The sequence below is a fragment of the Periophthalmus magnuspinnatus genome, chromosome 13 (assembly GCF_009829125.3).
Source record: "Periophthalmus magnuspinnatus isolate fPerMag1 chromosome 13, fPerMag1.2.pri, whole genome shotgun sequence".
Taxonomy (NCBI): domain Eukaryota; kingdom Metazoa; phylum Chordata; class Actinopteri; order Gobiiformes; family Gobiidae; genus Periophthalmus; species Periophthalmus magnuspinnatus.
The window spans coordinates 25,306,571-25,333,327 of record NC_047138.1 but is presented as its reverse complement, the minus strand read 5'-3'; the positions used below and the strand labels follow the sequence as shown (position 1 = coordinate 25,333,327).

Sequence of the window (26,757 nt, the reverse complement as noted above, 5' to 3'; positions counted from 1 at the left end):
GTTGTAATACTATAAGTTTTGAGCTGTAAAAGGATAAATAAGTCCCTTTTATGGCAAATTATTGGTACATTATGCTATGTATTTGTTGCAGCTAATGTCAATGTCTTTTAATTAAACAATTTAAATGGGTTTACTGGAATTATTATTGCATTATTTAATTATTTCATATAATTATTTCATGCTTGTTATCATGACAGGCCTATGGTGGAGGGTCTGCTGTCTGCTTGTTTCTGATTTTTTTTTTTTTTTTTTTTACTTACAGTACAGCATTAGATATATATACATACATATATATATATATATATATACATACATATATATACATATATACATACATATATATACATATATACATACATATATATACATATATATACATACATATATATACATATATATACATATATATACATACATATATATACATACATATATATACATATACATATATATACATATATATACATATATATATATATATATATATATACATATATATATATATATATATATACACACACATCTATATTGTGCTTATATATAGGTTATCGCATTTCATTTAATTCAGAAAAATCAATAAAGACATTTCATATCGGTTATCACATTTCATTTAATTTTAATTCAGAGAAAGCAATAAAGATGCACATGGTGCACCTTTAACATAAATAGCCTACGGAAATACTTAAAGGGGATTTTTCTCTTCACTTTTGGTTTTAGTTTCAGATACAGAAACCAACATGTAATTGCACTAGATAAGGCAAAGCTTAAGCCAACATTTTATTAAGTTCTAAGTTCTCACTGTCTAATTAATTTGTTATTTATATATAAAATTCTTGTTGCAAAGTTTAACAAAAATAAGATTTTTGGGGGGGTATTTTGGTGTAGTGTATGCTGCCATCCGTTTCCTTTTCAAAATTAAGAGCATTTTGCAATATCGTTAACAATCATTCTTCTAGTTTTGAAATTTAGTATCCAGACTACATTATGTATGATTTATACTGCATCATCAGCTATGGACAGCTCCTATGTTTATTTGATATCAACCAATCCTAAAAATACCACAAAATGAAATATGAAACCCCTAGCTCTGCCCATTCAGATCCAACGCCCTCCTCCACTGCAGTTCCACTTGTATTTGTATACTCTTACTGTAACTATAACATTATATAATCCAGGCAGGGAGTCATGCATATAATTTGGTTAGCATTACTGAATGAAGTGGCTAGAGCACCTATGTTTTGTATGGCATGCCAATAATCCTTCTGACAGTGACAGTCACGTGTGTGTGGTACAGGATTTAAGAAGAAACACTGTCATGTACATCTGAGCATGAATCATATAATCAAATAATTATATAATATACTAATTTAATCTGCAGATGGGATGGACAACATTCCCTCTTTGTACACCTTTTGACCAATGCACTATAGGAAAAACACAAGAGCTCAGAGAGGCCCTAAGTAAAGTTGTTTAAATTAGGGATGCAAGATAGAATAGATAGACTTTTTTGTCCCACTGCACATGTGATTCTTGTAATACAGTTGCCAATTCATGTCTATGCTCCTGGTAGAGTTTAAATGTGTTTTGTGGACTGAATCTTTATTTTGACACAGAATTCACAAAAATCTAATTGCAATTGCTTTATTTGTCACAAAAAATATAACAGATAAATAGTTAATAATAAAAATAATAATCATAAGAATATTAATAATAAAATACTATATAATAATGTCACTAGTCTTCCAACAGTGTTCAGCCCTCTACTCAAATTTTTATGTTATCAAAAAAAAAAATATCAGTGTGCCCCCATGCTGCCCTATTATAAGTAATCTATTACAAAATACCAAGAGACAGTTGCGTTTACTTTTCTTGGATTCTCAGTGCCCCACCCAAACTATGAGGATTCCCCTGGACACAGATCTAAAACAACTGTTGTCCCAGCCCTTGGCCTTATCCCACCAGGCAATACCTCACTTTAGATGCCCAGGACCCCAGAACCAGAGCACTCCAGAATAGGACAGGGGGGGCTATGGGTGCTAGGTATGTCCCACACCCGGGCTGCCTTTTTGGGGTTTGTTAATTTGGTATTTGGCTGGCAGCTGCAGTGAGGGCTTATGGATAAAAATAACCACAAAATTGAGAGAAATATTCCAGACTGCATTCTTACTTAATGTGAATGGTTTGAGGTTTCAACAAAGGCCAGATCATGGTATTCCACTATCAACAACTCAATTAAACACATGTACTAGATTACTACAATTATTCCAGATATGTTCAAGGGCCCATATTACACTATGTCTGATCTATGTTATAATGTTTCTTCATGAAAAACATACTCGGAATTGTGTTTTGTTTCATTCACACATGTTTAACACAGAGACTCAGCATATTTAGGCTAAGTTCTCTCAAACAGAAAACACTGTTCCATCTTGTGATACCATGTGGTAATACAGGAAGTGCTCCACTGTGGTTTTAAACTCCATACACCTTCATAAGAATTATTTGGATAATTTCAGCCATGGAATTTCCAATCTATACTGGACTAAAAGTAAAATGTAGCTGTTAACTTGAAAACTGATCAAAACCTGAGCATTTTGAGGTTTGGAAATGTAAACTAATAATAAAGGGTTACTCAAATATGTGTGAATGAAACAAAACACAACTCCGGTATGTTTTTGATGAGGTAACACCATTATTATATGGCTAAAATCTCAGAAGAGTCAATTTTGCGTAATGTAGGACCTTTAAATTCATAGAAAACAATTGTAAACTTGATAAAGCCTTTAATTATGCATAGTGTTCGTTTGTTAGTGGAACTATGCACTGTCACTATAAGTATTGTTGTATGTGGTTGTAGTGGTAGCAGCTTATTGTAGTGTACAGTGGTGGCAGTAGTAGTAATAGTAATAGTAACAGTAGTAGGAGACAGCAGTAATACAAATAGCAGCAGGAGTAATAGCAGTAGATGTAGTTTCAGCATAGAAAGTTGATTTTATGTATATTGAGAAGTCATATTAAAGAAACAATCTAATCAAGTATGCAGTCATCTCTTCAGCACATTCAGATGACTTCAGAAACTCAACACTTGAAACAGCCCCGACATTTTACTGCCAACTTTATCAGCAGAAAATCACTCCGAGGTCAAACATTAATCTCAAGACCTTCAGTTTCAGAAACAGCACTTCATCTGGGTGTAGTGTGAGGCGTGGGACCAGAACACTGTGTGAAAATCTGAGGATGTGAATACAATTTTATCAGTATTTTAGGAAAAACTGCATAATAGGGCTGCAAGATTAATTACAATCAGATCGAAATCACAATTTGAATGGACATAATTAGAAAATTGCAAGGGCTGCCATGTTTGAAGTACCAAAATTTCCTCCATTAAAAAACACACACACACAAAATATCTTATCCTTCAGTCTTATTCTGCATAAAAACAATTCTTCTGGATGGGTTTAAAATTTGAACTTTAAACAAAATCCTATTATTAAAACATAAATCGCAAAAAAAATACTTGTTACCACCATTAGATTTTTTTTCTCATATCATTCAGGCCTAGTGCCGTAGTATCAATCAGGCCTAAAGATATGAAAGTTATTGTTTTTATTTTGAATCACAGTGAACCATTTAAAAATACCAAAAGTAATAACATCTGATAGAAGGCCAGAATATGAACTGCTACATCAATACCAAATGCAAGAATCCCATGCATTTCAGAACATGTCTGTAGAAGTGCAGGACAAGCAGATTTCATGCCAAGACCACATGGAAAATATTTTATGCCATTTTGTAACTGTAACCACTCAAATGTTTAATTAATTTTGTTGATCGAATGTACAACGGAAAAATATGTGAAAATACCGTGACAAATTAGTTTTCGATCCAAGTTTTGCTGAGTGCAGTTAACAATATGTACCAGACATAATCTCATATGCCATAGATGTTTACATTGTTTCGCACATACTTCAGCATTTGATGAGCATTTACAAAATATGTCAATCCTCTTAAGTACATGTTGGGTTGCTTATTTTTCACACAATTAAACCAGCTCACACACACATTCATACACCAGTGTACGCAGACACGGTGGGTGAGGTGGGTTAAGTGTCTTACCCAAGGACACAATGACAGTAATAATCTGTGGGGGCTGGATCAGTGGATTAACGATCTACCAACTGAGTTACTGTACTCTTAGTACTCTCTAACTTGTGCCCTTCCTTTCACTCATTGTGTGTCCAAGGCCACACCTGCTGTAAGCTTAACTAAAGATATGGTTAAAATTTAACAAAGCGACCAAGGTGTTCTCTGATCTTAGTTAGCTAAAGGTAGGGCTGCCCCTTATTTGGGAAAAAGAAACTAAAGGGACTATAAATTCTGTGGAGATTGAAACACAAAAGTACAAAACAACATGGGCAGTCAAAACCACGCACTCTGTTTTTCTGTTGAGAATGATTGAAGAGCAGATCAATCAACGCATTATGAGAAAAGTGAAATTAAATTAGAGTTGGAGGTGCATTGTGACTATAAAAGCCTTTTCGGGTTTGTTTTACATACGCATTATGTATGCAATTGTGAGATAGGGCTAATGCCTTGATGGAGGTTTACACTCTCCTATTGCATAAATGTTAAGCATAGACTGTATAAGTGGAAGTGGAATGAGTGTGACGTCACCCATAGAATGAAGCACATTGAGGGCAGTTATAGGGGTGAATTTGGAGCTGAGTTCCATATTTGGAATTCCGACCACGAATATCATAGCAACCAAAGAGCCAATCTGGATCCAGGCTGTTGAAGGCCCTTTCCCAAACGCACTGCTGGTTTAGCAGAGAGTGGGCACTTAGCAACCCTGCGAATCAAACCTGATGCAAATGCTAGCGGGAGCGACCTCAGGGAAAGAAGGCACCTGATTTGTCTGTTATTAAAGTTTGTATCTTCATTTACAGACACAATGGCAAAAGAAAAAAACTAGGACCTTGTATAGCGGGTTAATAGGAACATTTAAAAACCAGAATGATAAGGCTCACTGCAGCAGTTACAGAGAGAGAGGCGACAGTTTTCAAATGTAAAGTGAATTGGAGCCAGAGTCGAAGGAGCCGGATGTGCACCCATCATCACTTCCTATTTGGAAGTGTCCATTTATATATCTATGGTGTTAAGGTACACTGAGTAATTTATATCACAACTATATAGGTTTCTATAGTTGTGATATAAATTACTCAGTGAAGTAATCTCATTTAGAAGTCACTGTTTACTGTAAAACAAATATACTCAATATTCAAATACAACCTGTTTTATAATGTGCCTACCTCTACTTGTACTTTATTTCTTGGAAATCATCATCAAATGTGCGGAGACACGCCTGAGCATTACTGACAGTTAAACTAGATCTAACACATGTGCTTCCTGTGTTACAGTTCACTGGCCATAGCACAGGAGGAGGTTTTTCACAGTTTAAAAAGGTCAGTGGTTTGATTACAGTTCTCACTACTGCACCCTGCCACTGTGGCCTTGGGCAAGACACTTTCCAGCATACAAGGGCGTACACATTTGGTGTAAATGGCAGGGCTGCAAGGTTAATTGCATTTGAAAAAAAAATCACAATTTGAATGGATGCAATGAGCAAATCACAAAGGCTGCAATTTTTTAAGTACTATAACACCGGTCAACACTAAATTTATTGTCTAAGATTTTTTATCTGATTTAGGATAATTTTGATGTGCTGAATCCAAAAATCCCATTGGTTTTGCTCAACCAGGTCAATGTTCTGAACTAAGTTACATATTTGTTTTTGGACGAATTTGTTTGCATGTATGAGTATTTTCACGTCATATGATGCAAAATTCTGTTATATTTCTCGCTATTAACAAATTCTGAAGATTTTGCATGTGCTAACTTATGACTAATTGTTTTTTTTTTTATATTACAAGTGAATGAAATGGCTTCGACTAGAAGATCTTGCAAAAATAAGCCTGACATATTCTGCTACATCTGCGGTGAATACACCAATGTTCCTAACAGGAATCAAGTCACAAGTTTCATAAAGCGTGCTTACCATGCTTATTTTGGTATTAAACTTGGTGACCAAGATGAAGCTTGGGCGCCACACATGGCATGCAAGTCATGCACCGAGTATCTGTGTCAGTGGACTAAAGGCAAGAAGAGTTGTCTGAAGTTTGGAATTCCCATGGTTTGGAGGGAGCCGACATCAATAGCTACTTCTGGGCTATTGATGTGACTGGGATCAACAGAAAGAACCGAAGCAGCCTGAAGTATCCTGACCGTGAATCAGCACATCGTCCTGTAGCTCACTGTGATGAAATTCCAGTACCTGTCTTTGTAGAAGTTCCTGACATTAATGACAAAGATTCCTCCAGTGTGGTTTTAATGATGATGCTGCACATCCTTTTTCTCAAAAGGAGCTAAATGTTCAGGTTTTCTGAGAATCCGGGATCACTGAGTGATGAGCAGGTGGAGAGATTCCATCAGGACATAAAAGAGATGGAGACCAGGTATCAGGGACGCTGGGATGCAGTCATGATGGCTGATTACTGATGGACTCTGAAGAGAGACATCCCTGCTGCTGAGCATTCAAGGGGTTCATAGAAACAGAAGTTCATGTCCTGAATTTTGCACAATGATAACGTAACGTTCCAATTTACATGTACTTACCTTTATCAATTAACATAAGGTAACATTTAATTAATACATTCTGTTAGAAAACTATTTTTTATCTCCTAAAACATTTTTTGGATGAGAAATATTAAAGAAAATCAACTGATAATGTCACAAAATTGTAATCAATTTAGTCAGAAGATTGGATTTTTCAAAATCAAATTAGCATAAAAATCTGACCTGACTGAGAAAAATGGATATCATTTTTGGATTCAGCGGTGCTAAATGGTCCTAATTCAGTTGAAAAAACACAAAGAACTTTCAAAAATGTTTTTTTTTTTTTTGTAACCCAGTGTAATTTTCTCCTAATGTCCTATTCTGCATCAAAACTGTACAAACATGTTCTGAAATGCAGCGGCGGAGCGTAAAAAAGTAAGAGTAGTAGTTTTACTTTACTACAGATGAGAGTATTTTTTATTACCATTTGAAACCTGCTGGAAAGGCTGAGGTGTTTATTTTTAACACATACATAGTTTATATAATATAAAATATATAAATAAAAATAGCCAGAAAAAAATCTGTTTGATTCAGCTGTTTCTGTTGATCAAAATTCAGCACAAATCTTTATCAAAAACATTTGAAACTTCACTAGATCTCAAAATCTGTACAAAATACATTGTACATTTACAGTACATTTGGTACTCTGGTATCTGTATTTTTATTTAAGTAACAAAACTGAGTAGTTTGTCAGTTCTCATTTCAGCCCTTTTATCCATTATTTTGGGCATGTTAAAACAGAATCCTAGTATTATGAATGGGTGAATGTTTCTTTTATGCAATTTAAAGCATTTTGAGGACCAAGGAAAACAAGGAAACAAGCACATAAAAAATCAACTAATCAGTTTGTTTTTCAATTTGTTAAGCCATTTTAGTCATTCTTTTGTCCTACTGTGCTATATACTGTATTTGCTATTCTACTGAACTCAGACATTTCACTTTAGAGGTCATAATGTTACAACACAAATACATTGCCCATTTAATGTGAAGTGATAGACATAGGTTTTATATTTCCAGAGGAGGAGTCATGCAGTCCTCAGAGCAAACAGAGCAGCCATTGTTATGTTTTATTAGAAATCCAATCCTCTCTCTGCTATAACTCACCCTATGGTTTTTTTATTGTCTATTTCACTCCCAGTATTATAGCACATAGTGACGTCACCATGACAACTGCACTACCCACTGACTCTACAATACTCTGGGATTGGCCTTTAGTGGTTTACCTCAGCAAACACAACCAGGGTGTGTCCAAAAACTCAGGTAGAGTCATGGGAAGCAATGGGGAAATTATAGTTGTTGACAATGTGCAGTGAGGGGGATAAAACATAATTTGTTAGGATTATGAGGAGAACGCAACTGAAAAACTGCACTGTCAATAGTCACATTCATTCAAGGGGAAATTTCAGCTTTATATTTTAAATGGGGCCAGCTTTACTGTCCCAGAACTTGGTAAGGTAATTTGTTTACATAAACATGCAAAACAACTAGGCCTGTCACAATAACAACTTCTGAAGTAAAATATGTTGTTGAAGAAAATATAGACAATAAACGATAATATTGCAACAAATTTATGTTAAGAAACAAAAACCCTAAAGTACAATTATGGAATCGAATTATTACATGAAAGAACCACTCATAAATTTACACACACTAAGGATGAAGTGTCTTGCCCAAGGACACAATGCCAGCATTCATCTGTGGAATCTGGAATCGCACTGCCAACTTATGGATGAGGTGATCTGACTGCTCAACCAATGAGCCAGTCAGAGAGCAGGAATTGAACAGCCAACCTTCAAATCAGTGGACAAACACTGCAACTGTTGCCCCACATTATCTAAAAAAAATAAAATAAAATAAAAAACAATTCCAAATAATAGGGTTTAAAAACTGGAATAAATAAATAGCAAAATGGAACTATAGTTGTGGCAATATGCAATTTACAGATAAGATGTGATGTAACTTTGCAATAGGAACAACCCATTTAAAGTTTGCATAATATTTTTAGCCTTTAGCTTGTTCAGATGCCATTTTTAGACTACATTTTACATAATGCACCAACGAAGATGTCTGTCATATGCATATTCATGTTCATAATTAGATAGATAGATAGATAAATAGATATGGATATGGATATGGATATATACATACATTATAAACAACAATGTTACAATTTAAAGAGAAAGAATAGTTTATGTTTCTGGGACCACCTACCATCGAGAGTGGGCAGCAGGTCTATGGGACATTAACACCGCTTCAAATAAACACTGTAAACACTGCCCCATGTATAAAACTATATGAGCATAGCTAATACAAGAGGTTAAACTAGAGCCGACTTCGACTCACTAGCTGGGCCTGGCTTTCAGTTTTAACTGTGATTTAACATGACGTAACATGCTTTTGCTGCATGACCCAAGCTGATCATGAACAATTAGAAGAGACTGAATCTTGATCTCTAAATGTGACTCACTGAACAGTCCAAATCTATGTAGGATATAAAATTACTTTGTGTGGAGTAGCTCTTAGGAGCTCTTAGTGCTCTTACTAACAAATGTCTATGGTTCCGCTGGAGAGCCTGAAATAGGAGAGGACTTGCAAACTCAAAACAATAGCGATTTCAGTTTGTAGTGTTATTTTAATATTTGTCATGCCTCAAAATTAGCATTAGCTTTAGCACTGAGACACAAATACATGCCTTTCTAAACACAAGTGAACCCAGTGAAGTTTCCCCCTCATTAGCTTAATTTTTAACTTGCTGTCAGAGAAATGTACCCTGACGTCACTGTCCACCATCTTATCTTTAAATATTTATTAATTTTAGCGTGACTCTGCAAAAACCTCATTGAGATAAATTTGGACAGGAAGTAGCAACACTAACACTAAGGTTGCCAGGCACTATTTATTCTGCAGAATTCTCTAAAGCAGTGCAAAGCAATACTGCAAACCATAATGTTGTAATAAGTTTACCTCATTAGACAATGCAATGTACATACAGATAACTGCTTTATCTGAGTCAGTGGGATTTGCAGTTATCCTTTAGCCTAATAATCTATGGGTGTGGCATTACCGGTGGATTAGAAATGGACAGTCAGCACTTTGGGGGCAGGTAAAAGAACTCAGGTGATATGACGACATCCTTCCAGAAAAGAAACTGGGATTAAATATAGGACTGGAAAAACAGCAAATCCCATGAACATATTTTAGATTGAACAGAACAATATTGGTATTTTTGACAAGCATTGTGATTGTGATTACATTTAAGTTTTAAAAATTGTCTTTTTAAACAAATCCAGAAGAAGTAAGATTTGATAGAAGACTGAAATATGAACTTCTAAATTAATCCTACAATCACATGCATTTCAGAACAGAACTATAGGAGTTTATAAAACAGGAAATTATGCTAGTAAGATAAATACAGTCTTTGCTAATTGCTAATTTGCTATTTGTGACCATTGAAATTATGATCTATCTTTCAGCCCTAATAGTATTGTGTACAACATACAGGATTACAGTGACATTATATATATATATATATATATATATATATATATATATATATAAAATATTATTATATATATGTAGCCTCTCGAGTACCATTCCAGGTATGTATTCCTGGTCTAATCTGGGGCTAACAGGCAAGGCAAGGCAAGGCAAGTTTATTTGTATAGCACAATTCGTACACAAGGTAATTCAAAGTGCTTTACAGAATAAGAAAGACATTAAAATCACACAAATCAAACATAAATAATCACAAATAATCATCATAAAATCAACATTAAAAGAGAAGAGTGCAGAATAAAAACCTGTCAGTCATATGCACAGCTAAACAGAACTGTTTTGAGTCTGGATTTAAACATTGTCAAAGTAGAGGCCTGTCTCACATCTTCAGGAAGACTGTTCCAAGTTTTAGCTGCATAAAATTTAAACGCTGATTCCCCATGTTTAGTCCTGACTCTGGGCACCAGCAGGAGGCCGATCCCTGAAGTCCTCAAATTGCGAGATGGTTCATATGGCACTAACATGTCGGAGATATACTTTGGACTTAGGCCATGGAGAGACTTATACACAAGCAGAGCTGCTTTAAAGTCTATTCTTTGAGCTACAGGAAGCCAGTGCAGAGACCTGAGCACAGGACTTATGTGCTCATACTTCCTGGTTCTAGTCAGGACCCGAGCAGCAGCATTCTGGATGTACTGCAGCTGTGTTAAGGCTCGTTTGGAGAGGCCAGTGAGCAGGCCGTTACAGTAGTCTAACCTACTGGAGACAAATGCATGGATAAGTCTCTCTAAGTCTGGCTTTGACAGTATACCTTTGATTTTTGCAATGTTTTTTAGATGGTAAAAAGCTGCAGATGTTATTGATTTGATGTGGCTGTTAAAGTTCAAGTCTGAGTCCATTATTACCCCTAGATTTCTAGCCTGATTTTTAGACACTGGTCTAAAAATTGACTATATCATTTCTACTGTAGTTTTAAACAAGGAACAATAAAAATGAGGACAAAAAAGGGAAAAAAATTAACCCTAAATTAGAAATCAGGCAAACCCACAAACTGAAAAGCTAATCAATTACCATCTAAAGGAGCTCGTGTACACATAGTATACCACAGTTTGGGAGACACTGACATAAACAATACAAGTGCCATCTAACTCCAAAAAATCCAATTTATTCCTTGAAAAAAGCGCTTCTCCAAACCTCATACTTTTACAGGATTGGCTCATAATATCCATGTGTTTCAGAATAATGAGAAATTAGGGCCACTACCTTAGCAACTAACAGTTTGAAAACAAAATATTCAATCTTTTGAATGGGAAAAAAGTCTTCTAACTGTTGCATATAACATGAAGCAGAAACCCATGAATAGACTATGTCCATTAAAACTCCCAAACCTTATCACCACACTCTACAAACAATTTCAAAACATTACAGACTAGTTCAGAGTTGAAAGACACAACAACAATGAAATACTTCAAGGTTTGATTAAAAGATGACTTATAGCACAGCCTTGTAGTTTATATATGAACTGTCGCCTCTCAAATCAATGGGCATTCCTTTTCAGTGTCTCTGGCTCTTTCCCGTCTATGGCTCTGACTCATTTCACATTCATCTAACATGCCTCCATGTATCGGTCATGATGATCTAACCAGGCCCTTGCACTCAAATATAATGACCAGGATAATTGGATTCCCATAATAACATTAGCACTGAACAAGACTACTACATGTTTACAATAGAGACTGGAAGATAACATACTCAAAGCTGTACAATCACTACACAAGCTATTTTCAACTCAACAGATGGCATTCATTCTTGTGCCAAACAAACCGGAGTATCATTGAAAGCTTTTTACCATTTAGAATTGGGGTTTAAAATTGAGCCACATAATTTACTTTAAAATAAATGAAAAGAGCAATAAAGGCTATAGCTAGTAAGTCTTTCAGCATTTTAGCATTTTAATGTTTCTCCTCACAAACATTTTTTAGGGCTTTACGTAATTTTCCTGATAGAGGGTCCATCGCCTGCTTGTCTCCATGGAGATCTTATTGCTTTAATTTCAATGTTCCACAATATGTCATTAAACTTATCCATCTCCATGGAGACCAAGGTTAAAAGTCAGATCTGTGAAGAGGCAATCCAATTCACAATAAGATTGCAACATAGATATGTTTAATGCCACACTGTGGAAATTTACAAGCAGAGCAATAGCATCTCCATAGAGAAAAGAAGGTAGCATGTGGACTCCCCACTAGAAAAGTTACATAGTACACCTTTAATTGCTAACACCATCCCTTCCACTGATGCCACTTATTTGTACATAGTCCAAAAACTGTTCAATTTGCGATGATCTTTAGAAGATCAGTAAGAATGCCATCGAGGGAAGATTTGTTAGTATATATATAGTGTCCCTGTACTTGCAAATACTTAGACCAGGCATGCCCAATCTTTGGCCCAGGGGCCAAATGCGGCCCTCAGACAAATTGTTCTTGGCCCTCAAGCTTCCAGGGTAATTGGCCCATATTACTTTAAACAGTACTTTTTACTGCACATTTCTGAAAATCTACTACTGCAACAAGCCCATATCAAACATTTAATGTGTCCCATTGAGGACGTAAGCATGAATAAAGGTCTAGTGGTTCAGTCTAACTTGTAATAATAATGCAGATTTGAAGTATTCACTGTATTCGCGACCAGTCTATGGCCCTCAATCGGCCCTTAGCTTCATCTGTGTTTTTTATGTGGCCCTTAATGAGAAAAGTTTGGACACCCCTGACTTAGACAAAAGGTCTTGCGTTTGTCTGAGCTTCATGTTATCATTGCAGATACCATGGCTTGTCTTATTTCAGTGCTCACTGCAGCCAGTTTCAGTGAAACTCTATGTTTTAGATGAGGCACGTCCAAAAACAAAAAATTAACCCAATGCTGAATCCAGAAATACAACAACAAGATAAAAGCAATTTGACCAGATTACAGGATTTTAGGGGTGGGATATTGTGTCACTATTTTAGGTTATAAACACAAACTGGAAATTTGCACCAAGAAAATGTTGCAGTGATATAAGCCTTAACCTCCTAAGATGCGAGCTGTTGCATGAGATGCTTTATTAATTTCTCTTTGTTATTTGGGCTGACTGGGACCTGAAGAGTGTAAATACAAAGAATTATCTTTTTACATTATGTAGTTTCTGAGAAAAGTGATGTAATGATGTAATAATGTAATGTAATGTAACAAATGTCCTCATATGTGGATATTTTAACCATTTTGATAAAACATTTGAGTAATGATTTGCAAAAATTATTTATTAAAACCCTGAACACAGCAACATTTGTCCTGAATGTAAAAACAAAATGAGAAACAACAATTGTGCCTCTTGGAACAATGTGTCTCATGTGAAGTGCTGCTGACAGGAGCAGGAAGATATGTGCCTTTACAGAAAAAACACATTTAAAAAAAAAAATTCTAAACATTCTAAACTCTTAAAATTGTTCTAAAAGTTTGCATTGTGGCCTAGACACCCCAAAATGTGTTGTCCTAGGAGGTTAAGTCAGGTTAAAGTCTAGGTTGAGTTCATTATAACCATAATCTGATGTACAATAACTATAAACCACAAATGAATATGTTTTATAGACAATCCCTTTGAACCTTAGTCCACTTTTATCAACCAAACTATAAAAATGATTATAAGGAAGAAATAAAAACTGTGGATAGAGATTTGGCAAGTTTTGGACAAGGTTTATCTGAAGTTAGGTAATCGTTATTAAACCAAGGAAAACAAATGGTGGTTTTCTTCAGCTCTTTCATATGCTACATTCACAATCGTCTTGGCTTGGTTTATGTTATGGGTCTGGGTTGGTTCTTTTTTAGCCATGGTTTATGCTTGGTTCGTCCCAGTTTAGTCCTGGTGTAATCCTGGTTTAGAAAAGGTTCAGACCAGGTTTAGACCAGGTTTACTTCCCAGTATTGATGTAGCATGTGTAAAAATGTACTTCAACTAATGATGTATTTTTTACCACTTTTCAGTGAATATTTCTGACCCCATCTTGCAATGGTACAAAATATATAGTGCCCAAACATGGGAGCTCACAGTGACTTTTCCCCATTTACATCATTTGCATAATATTGAGTAACATCCTTGATCCGGACACACAGAAAGCCGGTTCACAAAAGTGGAAGTATGCGTTTCTCATCACAAAGTTCAAATTTGGGTTTGAATCGTGAGTGTTTGGGAGAGTCCTTCCTGTTGACAGTGAAGGTGTTAATAACAGAGGAAGAGTCAGGTGTATCCTATATGGGACACCCAGAATTAGAAATGGGCAGATTATATTATATCCAACGTTAAATTGGGTTTAATTACTCAGACTTACTTTTTAATGAAGAGATCTACAGTCAATCCTCTGTCAGTCAAAGCATGTTGTTTGGAGCAGAGTTCAGACTTTGAACTATGAAATATGTGTTAATGACACAGATTTGGACTCTTATTTGAAGTCTTATTTATTATTATTTATGACAGAATCTAAAAGTGTTGTCAAATCAACTGTGATAACAAATTGTGTTTTTCGCCATATCGCCCAGGCCTATGAGAAACTAGTAACTAATCTAGGCTAGAGAAGAAATACATGGTTATAAAGTTAAAGAAAACCTTTATTTGACAAACATGACAAAAAATATACTATTATTGTATGATTGTATGTAGTGTATGAATGTGTGTGTGTGAATGGGTGAGGGGTTCCTTGATGTAAAGTGCTTTGTGTGCCTTGAAGGTGGAACAGTGCTACATGAAAATGTGACCATTTACCATTTACAATATTACTGATCAATCACGATTTTCAATTTGACTTTATCTAAAACAAATAAAACTGTCTATCAATATTCATTTTTACATAAACAAAGCAGGCTTTTTTCTAGATACACTGAGATGTATTCAAATCTGCATTCAAGGTGATGATCTGTCAATTTATGTGGTAAATCTACATATATTATCTTTCCAAATTATTAAAGTGGGTCACCTCCATATAATATATGTATGACACATATATTCATGTGTGTCTTACATAACCAAGCAAAGGGACAGTAAAAATGCCTTCATGAGAAATACAGGCTAGCATTTGGGCTAAAAGCTAATTCTAACCTTCAACTCACCACATGCAACCACAAACAGAAATATCAGCAGCCCTGCCCTAAAGAACTGCACTGTGGCCTTTTTAACAAACGGCAGAAAATGTTCCCAATGGAGGATAGACAGCTAAAAGATACACATCTCCCAAGAGGAACACATTATGAAAAAATGTATTGACAGCAGTGAAGAGTGCTGTGCCAATTTGGACTAGAGTCAAGTTAAATCCTGTAGGGTGTAACTGAGGATAAGGGGAGGTAGTAATTGACTGATGCCATATGAAGATAACATTATGAAATAAACTTAAAGGGAGAGATGTTCTGTTAACTTTTACTTGTGTCATAGTTATCTAAATTATCAGGTTTTTAAGGAATTAATTCCAATCGTAGTTTCGCAACAACTATAACACCAAAACTACCACAATACCTCATGCTACTTCAATAATGCCATTACTACTACTTTCACAACCCTGAGTATTGTGAAACAGAGTTCAAATGTATCCTCAGATTATGTACTTTTTCCACATTCATTAAAAGATACTGAAATGCATTGAATGGCATTAGTACCAATATTGAGACACATGAATAAATGGTAAAATACTGTACAATTCATTCAGTCATAAAATTTACAATGGTGGACAGACTATAAAAACATAGAGGTCAAGACCTTTGTGTGACCTTGAGAGGGGTCAGCTTATGAGCGCATTTTAAACCCGGTGCCACACCCCTTTATGGACTTCCTATTTCTAGTGGTGTTTTTACATAGCAGATATAAAAACACAAGATGCAAACATGTTATGTGTTCATGTTATGAAACATGAATACATGTGAAACGTGCAAAAATCAAGATTTGGTAGGTTTAGTAAGTACTCCCTCTGGCAAAACAATTCCTTGCTAGCACATATGGTACGTCGATGCTAATGATGAATAAACATTGAACAAGTAAAGGCTGGAAAGTGTATGATCTAAACAAGTGGGAGGCACTGCAGACGCAATAGAAGACGCACAAGTAAGACTCAGGGACACTCAGGGTGGGGGAGGGTCTGGCGTCTAGTTGTCTCCATGCGGATGTTATTGCTTTTCCTGGAATTTTCCACCGTATAGCATTAAACGTATATATATCTTACATTTACTCAATACCAGGCTATCTTCTTAAACAAATACCTTGAAAAACATGTATTTTGACTATACGCAGCGGATCACCTCTCTGCAGAGCTGACCTGTAACTGGCCAGGTGGCATCACTTGCTTTCTTTCAGGGAGAAGTTAATGCCATACTGTGGAACAGTCCAGACCAAGCAACATCTTCATGGAGACAACCCATATTGAGCCTTTCAGATCAAAACAGTGCCATTTTTGTGGGATATTTTGTACCATATACCATATTCATTTTACTGTAACGCAGCGATTAATGGGTGTGTTGACTGAAACAAAATAAAAAAGTTGAATTTTGTCCATAATTACCATCACAATTTATTCTCACTATTGTCATAGCAATGTGTAAATGTGTGAGTGCTGACAATTGTGATATCTTAACAACCTAGCTGTACTGTGACTGAAAAAAGCCCAACATCAAAGCCTAGTGGCCAACAGGGCAATTCATATTGACCCTGCAGCTGTGGGGGCCACTGGGACAGAATCCCCCTCATTGTGGCTTCACGCGTTGTCAGATTTGGGTGAGAGCAGGGCCCACATGCTTCGCTTGAGGTCCTGTCCCAAACTAAAACACAGACAGGTGCAGTGATAGGCGACATATGGACAGAAACTTTTAAAGAGAGAGACAGGAGGGGTGACAGGGGCACGGCAGCTTGAATTAAAGGAGACATCAACCAATTTAAAAGTAAAAGCAAAGAAAGTCTATCTGTCTGTCTATTTATTCTTTTTCTTGCCATGATAAGAGATTTGATCCAGAGTCCAAGTCATTTTTTGTATGTGGTAGGCATATAGTATTAGTAGTAGTAGTAGGGTGGCAGCTTAAAGTATATGCACAGTCCATTGGGTCAGTTTGTAGTGGTCTTTAATCTGTCTGCCAGCTATAAAAAGCCAAGTGTGAAGCCTGAAGTCAAAACATAACACAAAATAATGCGCTGCCAAAATCCCCTTCAAGACAGAGCCTAATGACAAGCACTTAACCATAAATAGCCTCTTTCAATGTATTGCCAAAACAGCCTATAACTTTGAAATAAAGCCAAATGCGCATAGTGGTTGAACAAAAAATGGCAAAAAAAAAGTACAACAAAGAATCAGAATAATCGTAATCGTATTTTGATAATCGTAATTAAATGTATGACAGACTCTCTAAAACATACAGCCCACCACAAGACATAGCATAGCAAATGTAGGCCATCAATAATAACAGCCTACACCATCTTCGTAAATATTCTCTATCTAGTCACCATATTTCAACCTTAAAAATGTATTTAAAGTCTCAAAGGCAAAAGACATGATCGTAATTTTTTTTCGATAATCGCTTAATCTAAAGGATAATTACTGACTAGTCGACTACTAAAACAATCGTTAGTTGCAGCCCTCGATAAAAAGTTTTTAAAAGTGAAAAAAAAAGATATCTGACAACCATATGGCATTCAGCCTCCTCACTGAGAGACATGCTGCAACGATACACATGACCAGCGTGCAATGGCAAAGTATGGAAAACTCTTTTATTTACAGTTAAGGCAACACCGATGTGGCAAAATTCGCTTGTCCTACCTGAAAAATCCGAGTTAAAACGCGCTGTAGTGTTCCCCTGCCTTTCCGGGAGTGGAAATCTTTAGTCCAGAGTCCAATGTAGTCCTGTTGCAGTAGTGTGTCAGCTCACTCTAGAACGAGGACTCGTATCTGTCAGTGGAGACGTAACGTGGACGTCTGCTGCCACACCGTGCGTCTGGACACTCCCACTCCAAAAACCAACCGGGAACCCCAATACGTGAAAGGCCAGTTAATCCTGCTATTTCAGGCACTCATTTGAGACGTTTTAGCTCGTTTCGTTCCTTTTAGTTTCAGTTGTGTTGTGAGTTTTTCACCACTTTTCCTCCCCAGGGCACTCACTGCAGTATCAGGAAGTCCAAGCACCATCCCAATGCCGCGTAATGAATGATGGGGGTTTATTTTAGCCATGGTAAATGCAGTGTCTCCTTGTTTTTTGTACAAACACAAAATCTGCGGGTTTAACATTACTATCTCCTTGTCTAATAGTCAAATAAAGCTCTATATAAGTCTATCAAGTTATATTGCTATTAGTGGCCCAAATTACAACTCTTCTTGTATCATGGAATTAGACCTATTTCAGTTTAAATGTTTATATCAAACAGTAAAGCTTAGTTGTCACATTCCACCATTAAACGCAAAAAATTGTTAAGTGACCGGTTAAGCTGATATAGTTAAATATATGTTGAATATATATAGATATAGGTTAAATGTACCAATATTAATATATAATATAATATAATTATGTAGCCAAACTGTGTCCACGACTGCGATACGACACATGGTTTATTCTATTAAAATCTTAAGAGGAAATTCCTCTATTTCTCGAAGACTATAAAGTTGTGATTTGCAGCACTCTCACCCCCCCTACTGGCTGGAGCTGCGATTGCAATTTTTTTTAGCGTTCCCGTATAAAGGCCACGCCCACATCAATAAACAGCCATGATTTTGAGAAAAGAAAGTTGAAAAGTGCAAAACAAACACAGCTTACGTTTTAATATAGCTAAAATTTGAAACTAAGATTGAGAATTAGGGCTACGGGGTACTTTGTCACGCTCTTACTTCACGGATATAGCAAGAGTACTGATATTCTAAGTACATTGTGATCTCATTGCTTCAAAGGACAGTGAAGGTCACCAAGAATTGTGCTGACACCACACAAGTTATTGATTGATTTGCAGCCACTAAAACGGTCTCAATATATATGGCCCAGGGGATATTTAGTATTAAGCACTTAAACTAATTGAAATTAAATCATGCCAGAGAGACAAAGATTTCAGTCTTTGTTTAAAAAAAAAAAAAAAAAAAAATCACCACGGTCAACACGAATTAATTAAGCTTTTGGTTGATTTTCAGCTACTAAAACTCTCAATATGTGAGCTAGGGAATATTTAGTATGTGGGCTACTTAAAGTAATTAAAATAAAATCTATGGGTTATGGTAAAATGTTGAAGAATAAAAAAAAAATTCCAACATTTGAATTAACTGTATATTCTGTTTATTTATATTGCCTTTACCATACGGCTCATTCATGTAACGCCTCCCGCAGATGATCTGTTTATAGATACGACTTATGAAACATGTGAAGCTTCGTGAAGGTGACCTTTTTCAGCCGCGGGGTCAGAGGAGACAGAGTCGGTGCTGTGGTGTAATACAGAGGCACTGCCAGAAGGGGGCGTAATTGATCCAGCCTCTGACTGTCTGGTTTGTCGACTCATGCTCAGATCCAAAGTGGGTACGTTTACACGCACACCAAAAATCTGATCACAATCTGATTTCTGGAGTTATGAGATTATTGAAATGTCTTGTAAAAACCTGCATCTGATGGGGGTTATCTGCTCACATCTGGGCAGGTTTTGAAATAGATTTTTTTTTTTTTTTTTTTTTTTTTTTAAAAGGCAAACTATTGTGGCAAAGAACAAAAGGAAAAGTTAAAGATATTTTTTAGTTTTGTTTTGAAATGCTTGCACTTCACCTATATTGCCTGCTAAGAATGTGTTGTGGCCAACAGAGTGAATGAATTATGCAATGTAAGGTGCTTTAGAGTATTGAAGCCGCTAAATAATTCCAATGCATTGATTAACCTAGTACAATTACATCTCGATTTTAATGGTATTTTGTTTAGCTTTCGAATAGGTACTTAGACATTCCTGGCGCACACAGGGGTGGGGGTATCCTGTTGACGGGGCAGAGTTAGACAGGCAGACTGCACAGAGCGGAAAGGCTCTTCTGACATTGATAGCCTCCACACCTTCCTCTCTCTCCTCCTCCTCCTCCTCTCTCCACCTCTGCACCTCTGTCAAACTCGGAACACTTTAACTTCAGGAAAAGAGAGAAACCCACCTCCTCTGTTATTGCCCAACCACTTCAAGATCACAAAAAATCCTTGAACAAACTACCCATAAATCACAAATGTTGTAGTGATAAGTGATAGGTAAAGCTGTTATGTCACCTGAAATATCTGCCTCCCATTCTCTCCTGTTTTCACTATACCAATATGCCATTGCTAATATACAATGCAAAATATAAAATAAAGGGCCATAATGTATTTTTGGACAGGTAAATAAAACTGCAGAAATGGCATAGTTCCTATTCATGGGTTTCAGCTTCGTTAAGCCAGTTCAAAAGATATAATATTTAGTTACAAAATGTGAATCGCTATAGCAGCTCATCATTCTGAAACCAATGAATACTGCAGTGGTGGAAGAAGAACTCACTTCTGTTAGTTAAGTAAAAGTACAGATACCAGAGCAAAGAAATACTCAAGGAAAGTAAAAGTAAAAATATCACATGAAAAAATCAACTTAAAGTACCCATTTAAAAATGTACTTAAAGACTAAATTTGAAAGTATTTCGCACAGATTAAGGGTTCAAATGTAGTGATTTTGATAAAGATTTGTACTGAATTTTGTTCAACAGAAAAATCGGAATCAATCATTTTGTCTGGCTGTTTTATTTGTATATTTTTGTTTTCTCAAATAATGAACGTGTTAAAAATAAACCCTCAGCCTTTTCAGCAGATGTCAAACAGTAGTTAAAAAAAAACAAAAAAACAAACCAAAACACTTTTACTTTTCTGTTCAAAAATGTACTGAACTACAGATACCCACTCTTAAATGTAGTGAAGTAAAAGTAAAAAAGTATCCACTTTAAAATCTACTTAACTAAAGTACAAATACTTGAAATTCATACAGCACTTTACTACTTTTACTTCATTATGTTCCACCACTGGAATACTGATTGTTTACTACCACTTGGACAATATATCCAATATTTTGTGGGAAATCAACCAATTAGCTCTGTTGGAAAAACAATGAGCTCTTTTGGTGGAAGTAGTAAACTGACAGATGCCCTGAACACAATGACTGGGATCAGAGCCAGGATTTTTGTCAACTAAAACGTCTTTGGAAATTCCAAGTCTGCTCTCTCCAGTTTCACAGCGACACATGTACACCTCACATGCACAAGCACAAACACACATGTTGGGTTTCCATGCTTCAGGAGGACATTACATAGACTTCCATTAATTTCCTGTAGAATAATCCTAACCTTAAAAAGCCCATATTACATATTACGCCATTTTCCAATCTATGCCATAATGTTGTTTCCTCATCAAAAACATGCCTGGAGTTGTGTTTTGTGTCATTCACAGATGTTTAACACACAACCCCTGCATATTTAGTTTAAGTTATTTTCTCAAACAGAAAACACTCTTTTGTCATGTGGTAATACAAGAAGTGCACCATCTTCACTAGAATAATTTGGTTTATTTCAGCCCTGGAAATGCCTGTTTCTACTGAACTAAAGGTAAAAGCTAGCTGTTAACTTGAAAACTACCACTACATGACATCACAAGGTGGAACAGAGCATTTTGAGGTTTGGAAATAGACAAACTAATATTGCTGCATTACTCAAATATGTGTGAATGAAACAAACCACAGTTCTGGGTATGTTTTTTAATGAGGTAACAACACTATAACATGGCTTAAAGTTCACAAGAATCCATTTTGTGTAAAATAGGACCTTTAATTAGACAGGTCTTCATGTTTTTCTAATTATTACTTCATTATTATTACTACTCTGGTAGCTAACACGTACCTAACATACATAGAATTACCTGTACATATGTAATTTCTGCTGTCCAGGAAGTGAAATGATATAATTCACCAAAATTACACCTAGAATAAATGCAAGATTTTTAGTGAAATCTTAAAGATAATGTTAACTAAGGTTTTGTGAAATTAGTAGTCTAACCTGCCGTAAGCATTTTAAGATATTGTAATGATTTGATATTTTGTGTTTAGTTCAGAGTTGGCACCTTTTGTTGTTCTTGTAAGTGTTTGTGTTGTTACTGTAACTGCTTTTGTATGTGTCTTGGTTGCTATGCTGACAAGTTGAGTTGAGACTGCTGTTGTTTTGCTCTTGTTTTGGCTTGTGAAGAAATTTGATGTGTTTCCTTACAGCAAAACACTATTTACACTATTTTAACCCCTAGCTAAAATTTAAATCATGGTTTTGCTCTAGGTTAATATTAAAGGATATAAATCATGGGGACCTGATTTTTGTCCCCATGAAGTAAGGCAGGTCCCCATAATGTAAGTGTGCGTACAGTTTTTAGTCCCCACAATGTGAAAAATACCTGTCCATGCCAATGCCCACCAAGCACACACAGGAGCGGGCTTCACGTGGAGCCATGACCTTGGAGGAATGTGGGAAAGTGCTGTCAAGTCTTCCTCCCATTGGAGCTGCAGCATTCCTGAACAGAGCATCACTGATACCGCAAAACAGGAGACAACAAGCCCCACCCACGGCACACTGCCACACCCAAGTATAAGTATAATATTATTAGCATATATTTGAAAACATAAATAGATACTTTCTTGATGCATAAATGAACATAGCGCTTCACATCTGCATATGAAGATGATATAGCTTTAACTGGAATGTTACACAGTATGGCATTAAACCTGCATACATCTTGCATTTATTTTAATATTATTATTATGGCTTTAAAGGCTCAAAAATACCTTGGAAACCTGTATCCTTTATGTGAGTGGGGTCACCTCTCAGATCAGCAGTAGTGGGAGAAGTACTCAATTTTGTTACTTCAGTAAAAGTACAGATACCAGAGCAAAACCTAAGTAAAAGTATTAAAAACCCTGGTTAAAATGCACTCAAAGATTAAAATGTTAATGTATTTTGTGCAGATTGTTTCTAGTAAAACATCAAATGTAGTGATTTTGATACAGATTTGTGCTGAATTCTGTTCAACAGAAACAATTGAATTGATCAAACTATGACCATGTTAAAATTTGTAACTTAAAACAAATACATTTATTTTTCATTCCAGTTAAAAAATGTAGTGGACTAAAAAGTACAGATACCTAAATTTTATACTTTAGTACAATACATGGACCCGGATAAGCAAAAGAAAATGGATGGATGGATGGATGGAGTACAATACATTACTATTTGTACTTTGTTACGTTCCACCACTGCAGATCAGACATGCAACTTGGCCTGGTGGCACTACCTGCTTGTCTCCATGGATACAAAAAAGATTTCACGCCATACTGTGTAACTTTCCAAGTTACAAAGCTTTACTTCCTTATTAAGTGGAGAGATGTTTTATAACTTGAAGAATGAAATGGACTATTAGTGGTCAAAGTAACTAATACGAATGGCAGAAGCAGTCTGTGTGTTTTCATATGAGACACTTTTGCTGTTCTCATGTCATTCCTGAGATTTTGTTGTCAGCATTCTGCTCCATCTGTTCCTCTATAGACCCTCCCTCACAGTCTGCATGTATCTGCCACAGTGATGTTTTAAATGTGCTCACAGCAATAGCTGTAATATAAAGGCAGGGTTTCTGTCTATTATCACTCCATTCATCAAATACAATGTAATGTTGTCTTATGTCAACTATGCATTATAGCTTCAGCCAGTCCCTTGGTACTGCTGTCTGTATGCACAGAATTGTTTCCAATGGATTTCTGCTGCTCATACCCAAATCTGAATACATTTATAAAAACATTTCTTGGAATATCTTATTGTCACCTACAGTGTCCATATTATGCTATTTTCTGATCTATGTTATAATGCTGTTTCCTCATCACAAAAACAACACTGCATATTTTGGCTGAGTTCTTCTCTCAAACAGAAAACACTCTGTTCCACATTGTGATGTCATTTGGTAATACAGGAAGTGCTCCACTGCGTTTCTAAACTCCATACATCTTCACTCCCTACATTTAGAATCATTTGGATAATTTCACCCCTGGAATTACCAATCTCTATTAGAAGGTAAAAGGTAGCTGACATCACAAGGTGAAACAGAGCATTTTGAGCTTTGGAGATGTAAATATACTAATAATAAAGGATTAGACAAACAGGTGTCAAAAGAACAAAAGACAACATCAGGTATGTTTTTGATGAGGTGACAACGTTATAACATATAACGTTCTCTTATAGGACAATATGGTCAGTAGTAATAAATACATGTGTAGTGTTTTTATCAAATGTTTTATTAACTGATCTTTAACTATTTGGTTTTCCAAAATAATAAGTGTAGAAACAATTTGCACCTTCAAAGATGCCTTTTAAATTGCCACACAAGATTATAGCAACAATTTTCAACATTTTTCACTATATCAAAAACTATTACATATAAACTCAAACCAACAGAAAATATATATATATATTCTTGCATCCAAAAATCAAGTTTGCTAGTAATTATTTTGTCACTTCCACAGCAGGGTCTCAAAGTCTTGTGTAGTAACTTTGATAGCAGCAGAGTCATATGAGGTGTTTCACTTATATTTTCACAAACCAACATCCAAAATTATATTCTCACATCCAAAAAACATCCACATTAGTAATTATCAAGCCACTGTACAACCTTGAAATCTGTGTAACATTTTACTAACAGATATTACACACACCCATTCAGCCTCCACTTAGTGTATAGGTCTCAAACAAGCATTTACTTTTATTTGCACTTTTTTTGTGCACATTTTTGACATTGTCCTCACATTACTTAAAGGTCCTATATTACGCAAAATTGACTCTTTTGAGCTTTAAGTCATGTTATAATGGTGTTACCTCATCAAAAACATACCTGGAGTTATGTTTTCTTTCATTCACACATGTTTGAACAATCCTGCTTTAATAGTTTGACTACATCTCCAAAGCTCAAAATGCTCTTTTTCACCTTGTGATGTCATGTTGTGGTAGTTTTCAAGTTAACTACATTTTTACATTTTGTTTAGTAGAGCTTGGAAATTCCACAGCTGAAGTCATCCAAATGATTCTAGCGAAGGTGTATGGAGTTTCAAAGCACAGTGGAGCACTTCATGTATTACCACATGACATCACAAAGTGGAACAGAGTGTTTTCAGTTTAAGAGAAGAACTCAGCCTAAATATGCTGGGCTTGTGTGGTTGAGCATATGTGATGGAACTAAACACAACTGCAGAAATGTTTTTGATGAGGAAACAACATTATAACAGCTCACAAAACGGCGTAATATGGGCCCTTCAAATTGAGAATGTATTGTTGACACTTACCTTGCAATTGTGGCAGTAGTTTTCCCCATTCTTTCCCGGAGCCAGGATGATCTCTCCGGTTGGGATGAGCTGAATTGTGAGCTCCATCATCTTTGCAACTTTCCCTTCTTCAAATCACAATTCACAAATGTCGACCTCTCTCCTCCTCTGCTGCTGCTACCGGTGTGTCAAAAGTGGCTGAAAAATCCTCCCTTTTGTGGTTTGAGCAAGTTCCAAATCTAAAGTGAGAGAGAATGTTGAGTTATTATTAGAATCTCTATTACTGTTGCCAAACTATGATACAGATGGTTTAGTCCTTTGGTTTTCAACATTAGTGTGCCTTGAAGGAATCTCTAGTTTGAGTGTATTCGTAAGTGCACTATGTAACTTTCCTTCACCTGCTTGTCTCCATGGAGATGCCGTTATATCTATTCAACAAAAAAGTGTGCCATGACCAAGGAAAGACTGAAAAACACTGGTTTAGTCCATGTTTAGTATTGGATTAAGCCCTGATTTAGCCCTCTGGGTTATTACTGTTTTAGTCTTGTTTTATGTCTGAACAAGTCCAATATCAGATCTACCTGGTTTAGTTCTGCTTTAGTCATATTTTAGTCCTGCTTTTGACCCATTTAAATCCTGATTCCGTCCACATTTGGTACTGGTTCAGTTCTCACTTAGTCCAGTCTTAATCCTATTCTTAGAAGTACTTAGAACTCCAGGAATTAAACTATTAAAAAGTCTTATACAATGCCAGTTTTCTTACCTGAAGATGCAGTGGAGCCGTTGGAGTAGTCCAAGCTCAATGATTGGCTGTAGTTTTGGTACCTGCCCTGGTGTGGGACAGGGGTGTTACTTGAAGCAGAGAGGGGTCCCGCTCTGAGCCTGTTTCCTCTGGTCTGGAGCAGAGGATGTGAAATCGCACTCACCAAGGAGGATGTGGAGCTACAGATGTCACATGTAGAGGATATGAGAGGAGGGACCTGGACTTATGTGTTTTAAATACTCCAGGAATGTACAATGCTATGTTATCTTAGGATGTTTTCTTATCATTTAGTTGGGAAGCATATTTATATAGAGAGCCTACAGTATACTAATCAATCATAACCTTGTCACAACGTAATCCATCTTAATCTTGCCATAAAACAGCCTAAGGAAATACTTTTCTCTTGCAATTAATTTCAGTGTAACTATTAATATACAACTAGCTTCAGATTTTGTTTACTTGTTGTTTT

The 26,757-nt window shown here is 36.0% G+C and overlaps 1 protein-coding gene across 2 annotated transcripts in view; it reads right to left on the bottom strand.

Annotated features, from left to right (window-relative positions):
• Positions 1-26,417, bottom strand: part of LOC117379973 (unconventional myosin-Ic-like) — a 90,820-nt gene extending 64,403 nt beyond the window's left edge. Inside the window, exons 1-2 of one of the 2 annotated variants that reach the window (XM_033976671.2) lie at positions 26,289-26,417; positions 25,547-25,764 (exon numbers count right to left, since the gene is read on the bottom strand). In XM_033976671.2, coding sequence (XP_033832562.1) covers positions 25,547-25,636 — 90 coding nt within the window. In that variant the 5' untranslated portion in view covers positions 25,637-25,764; positions 26,289-26,417. Of the gene's footprint in view, positions 1-17,984; positions 18,107-25,546; positions 25,765-26,288 lie in introns of those variants that run through there. The other variant, XM_033976672.2, reaches the window with a different exon arrangement.
• Positions 26,418-26,757: the final 340 nt, after the last annotated feature.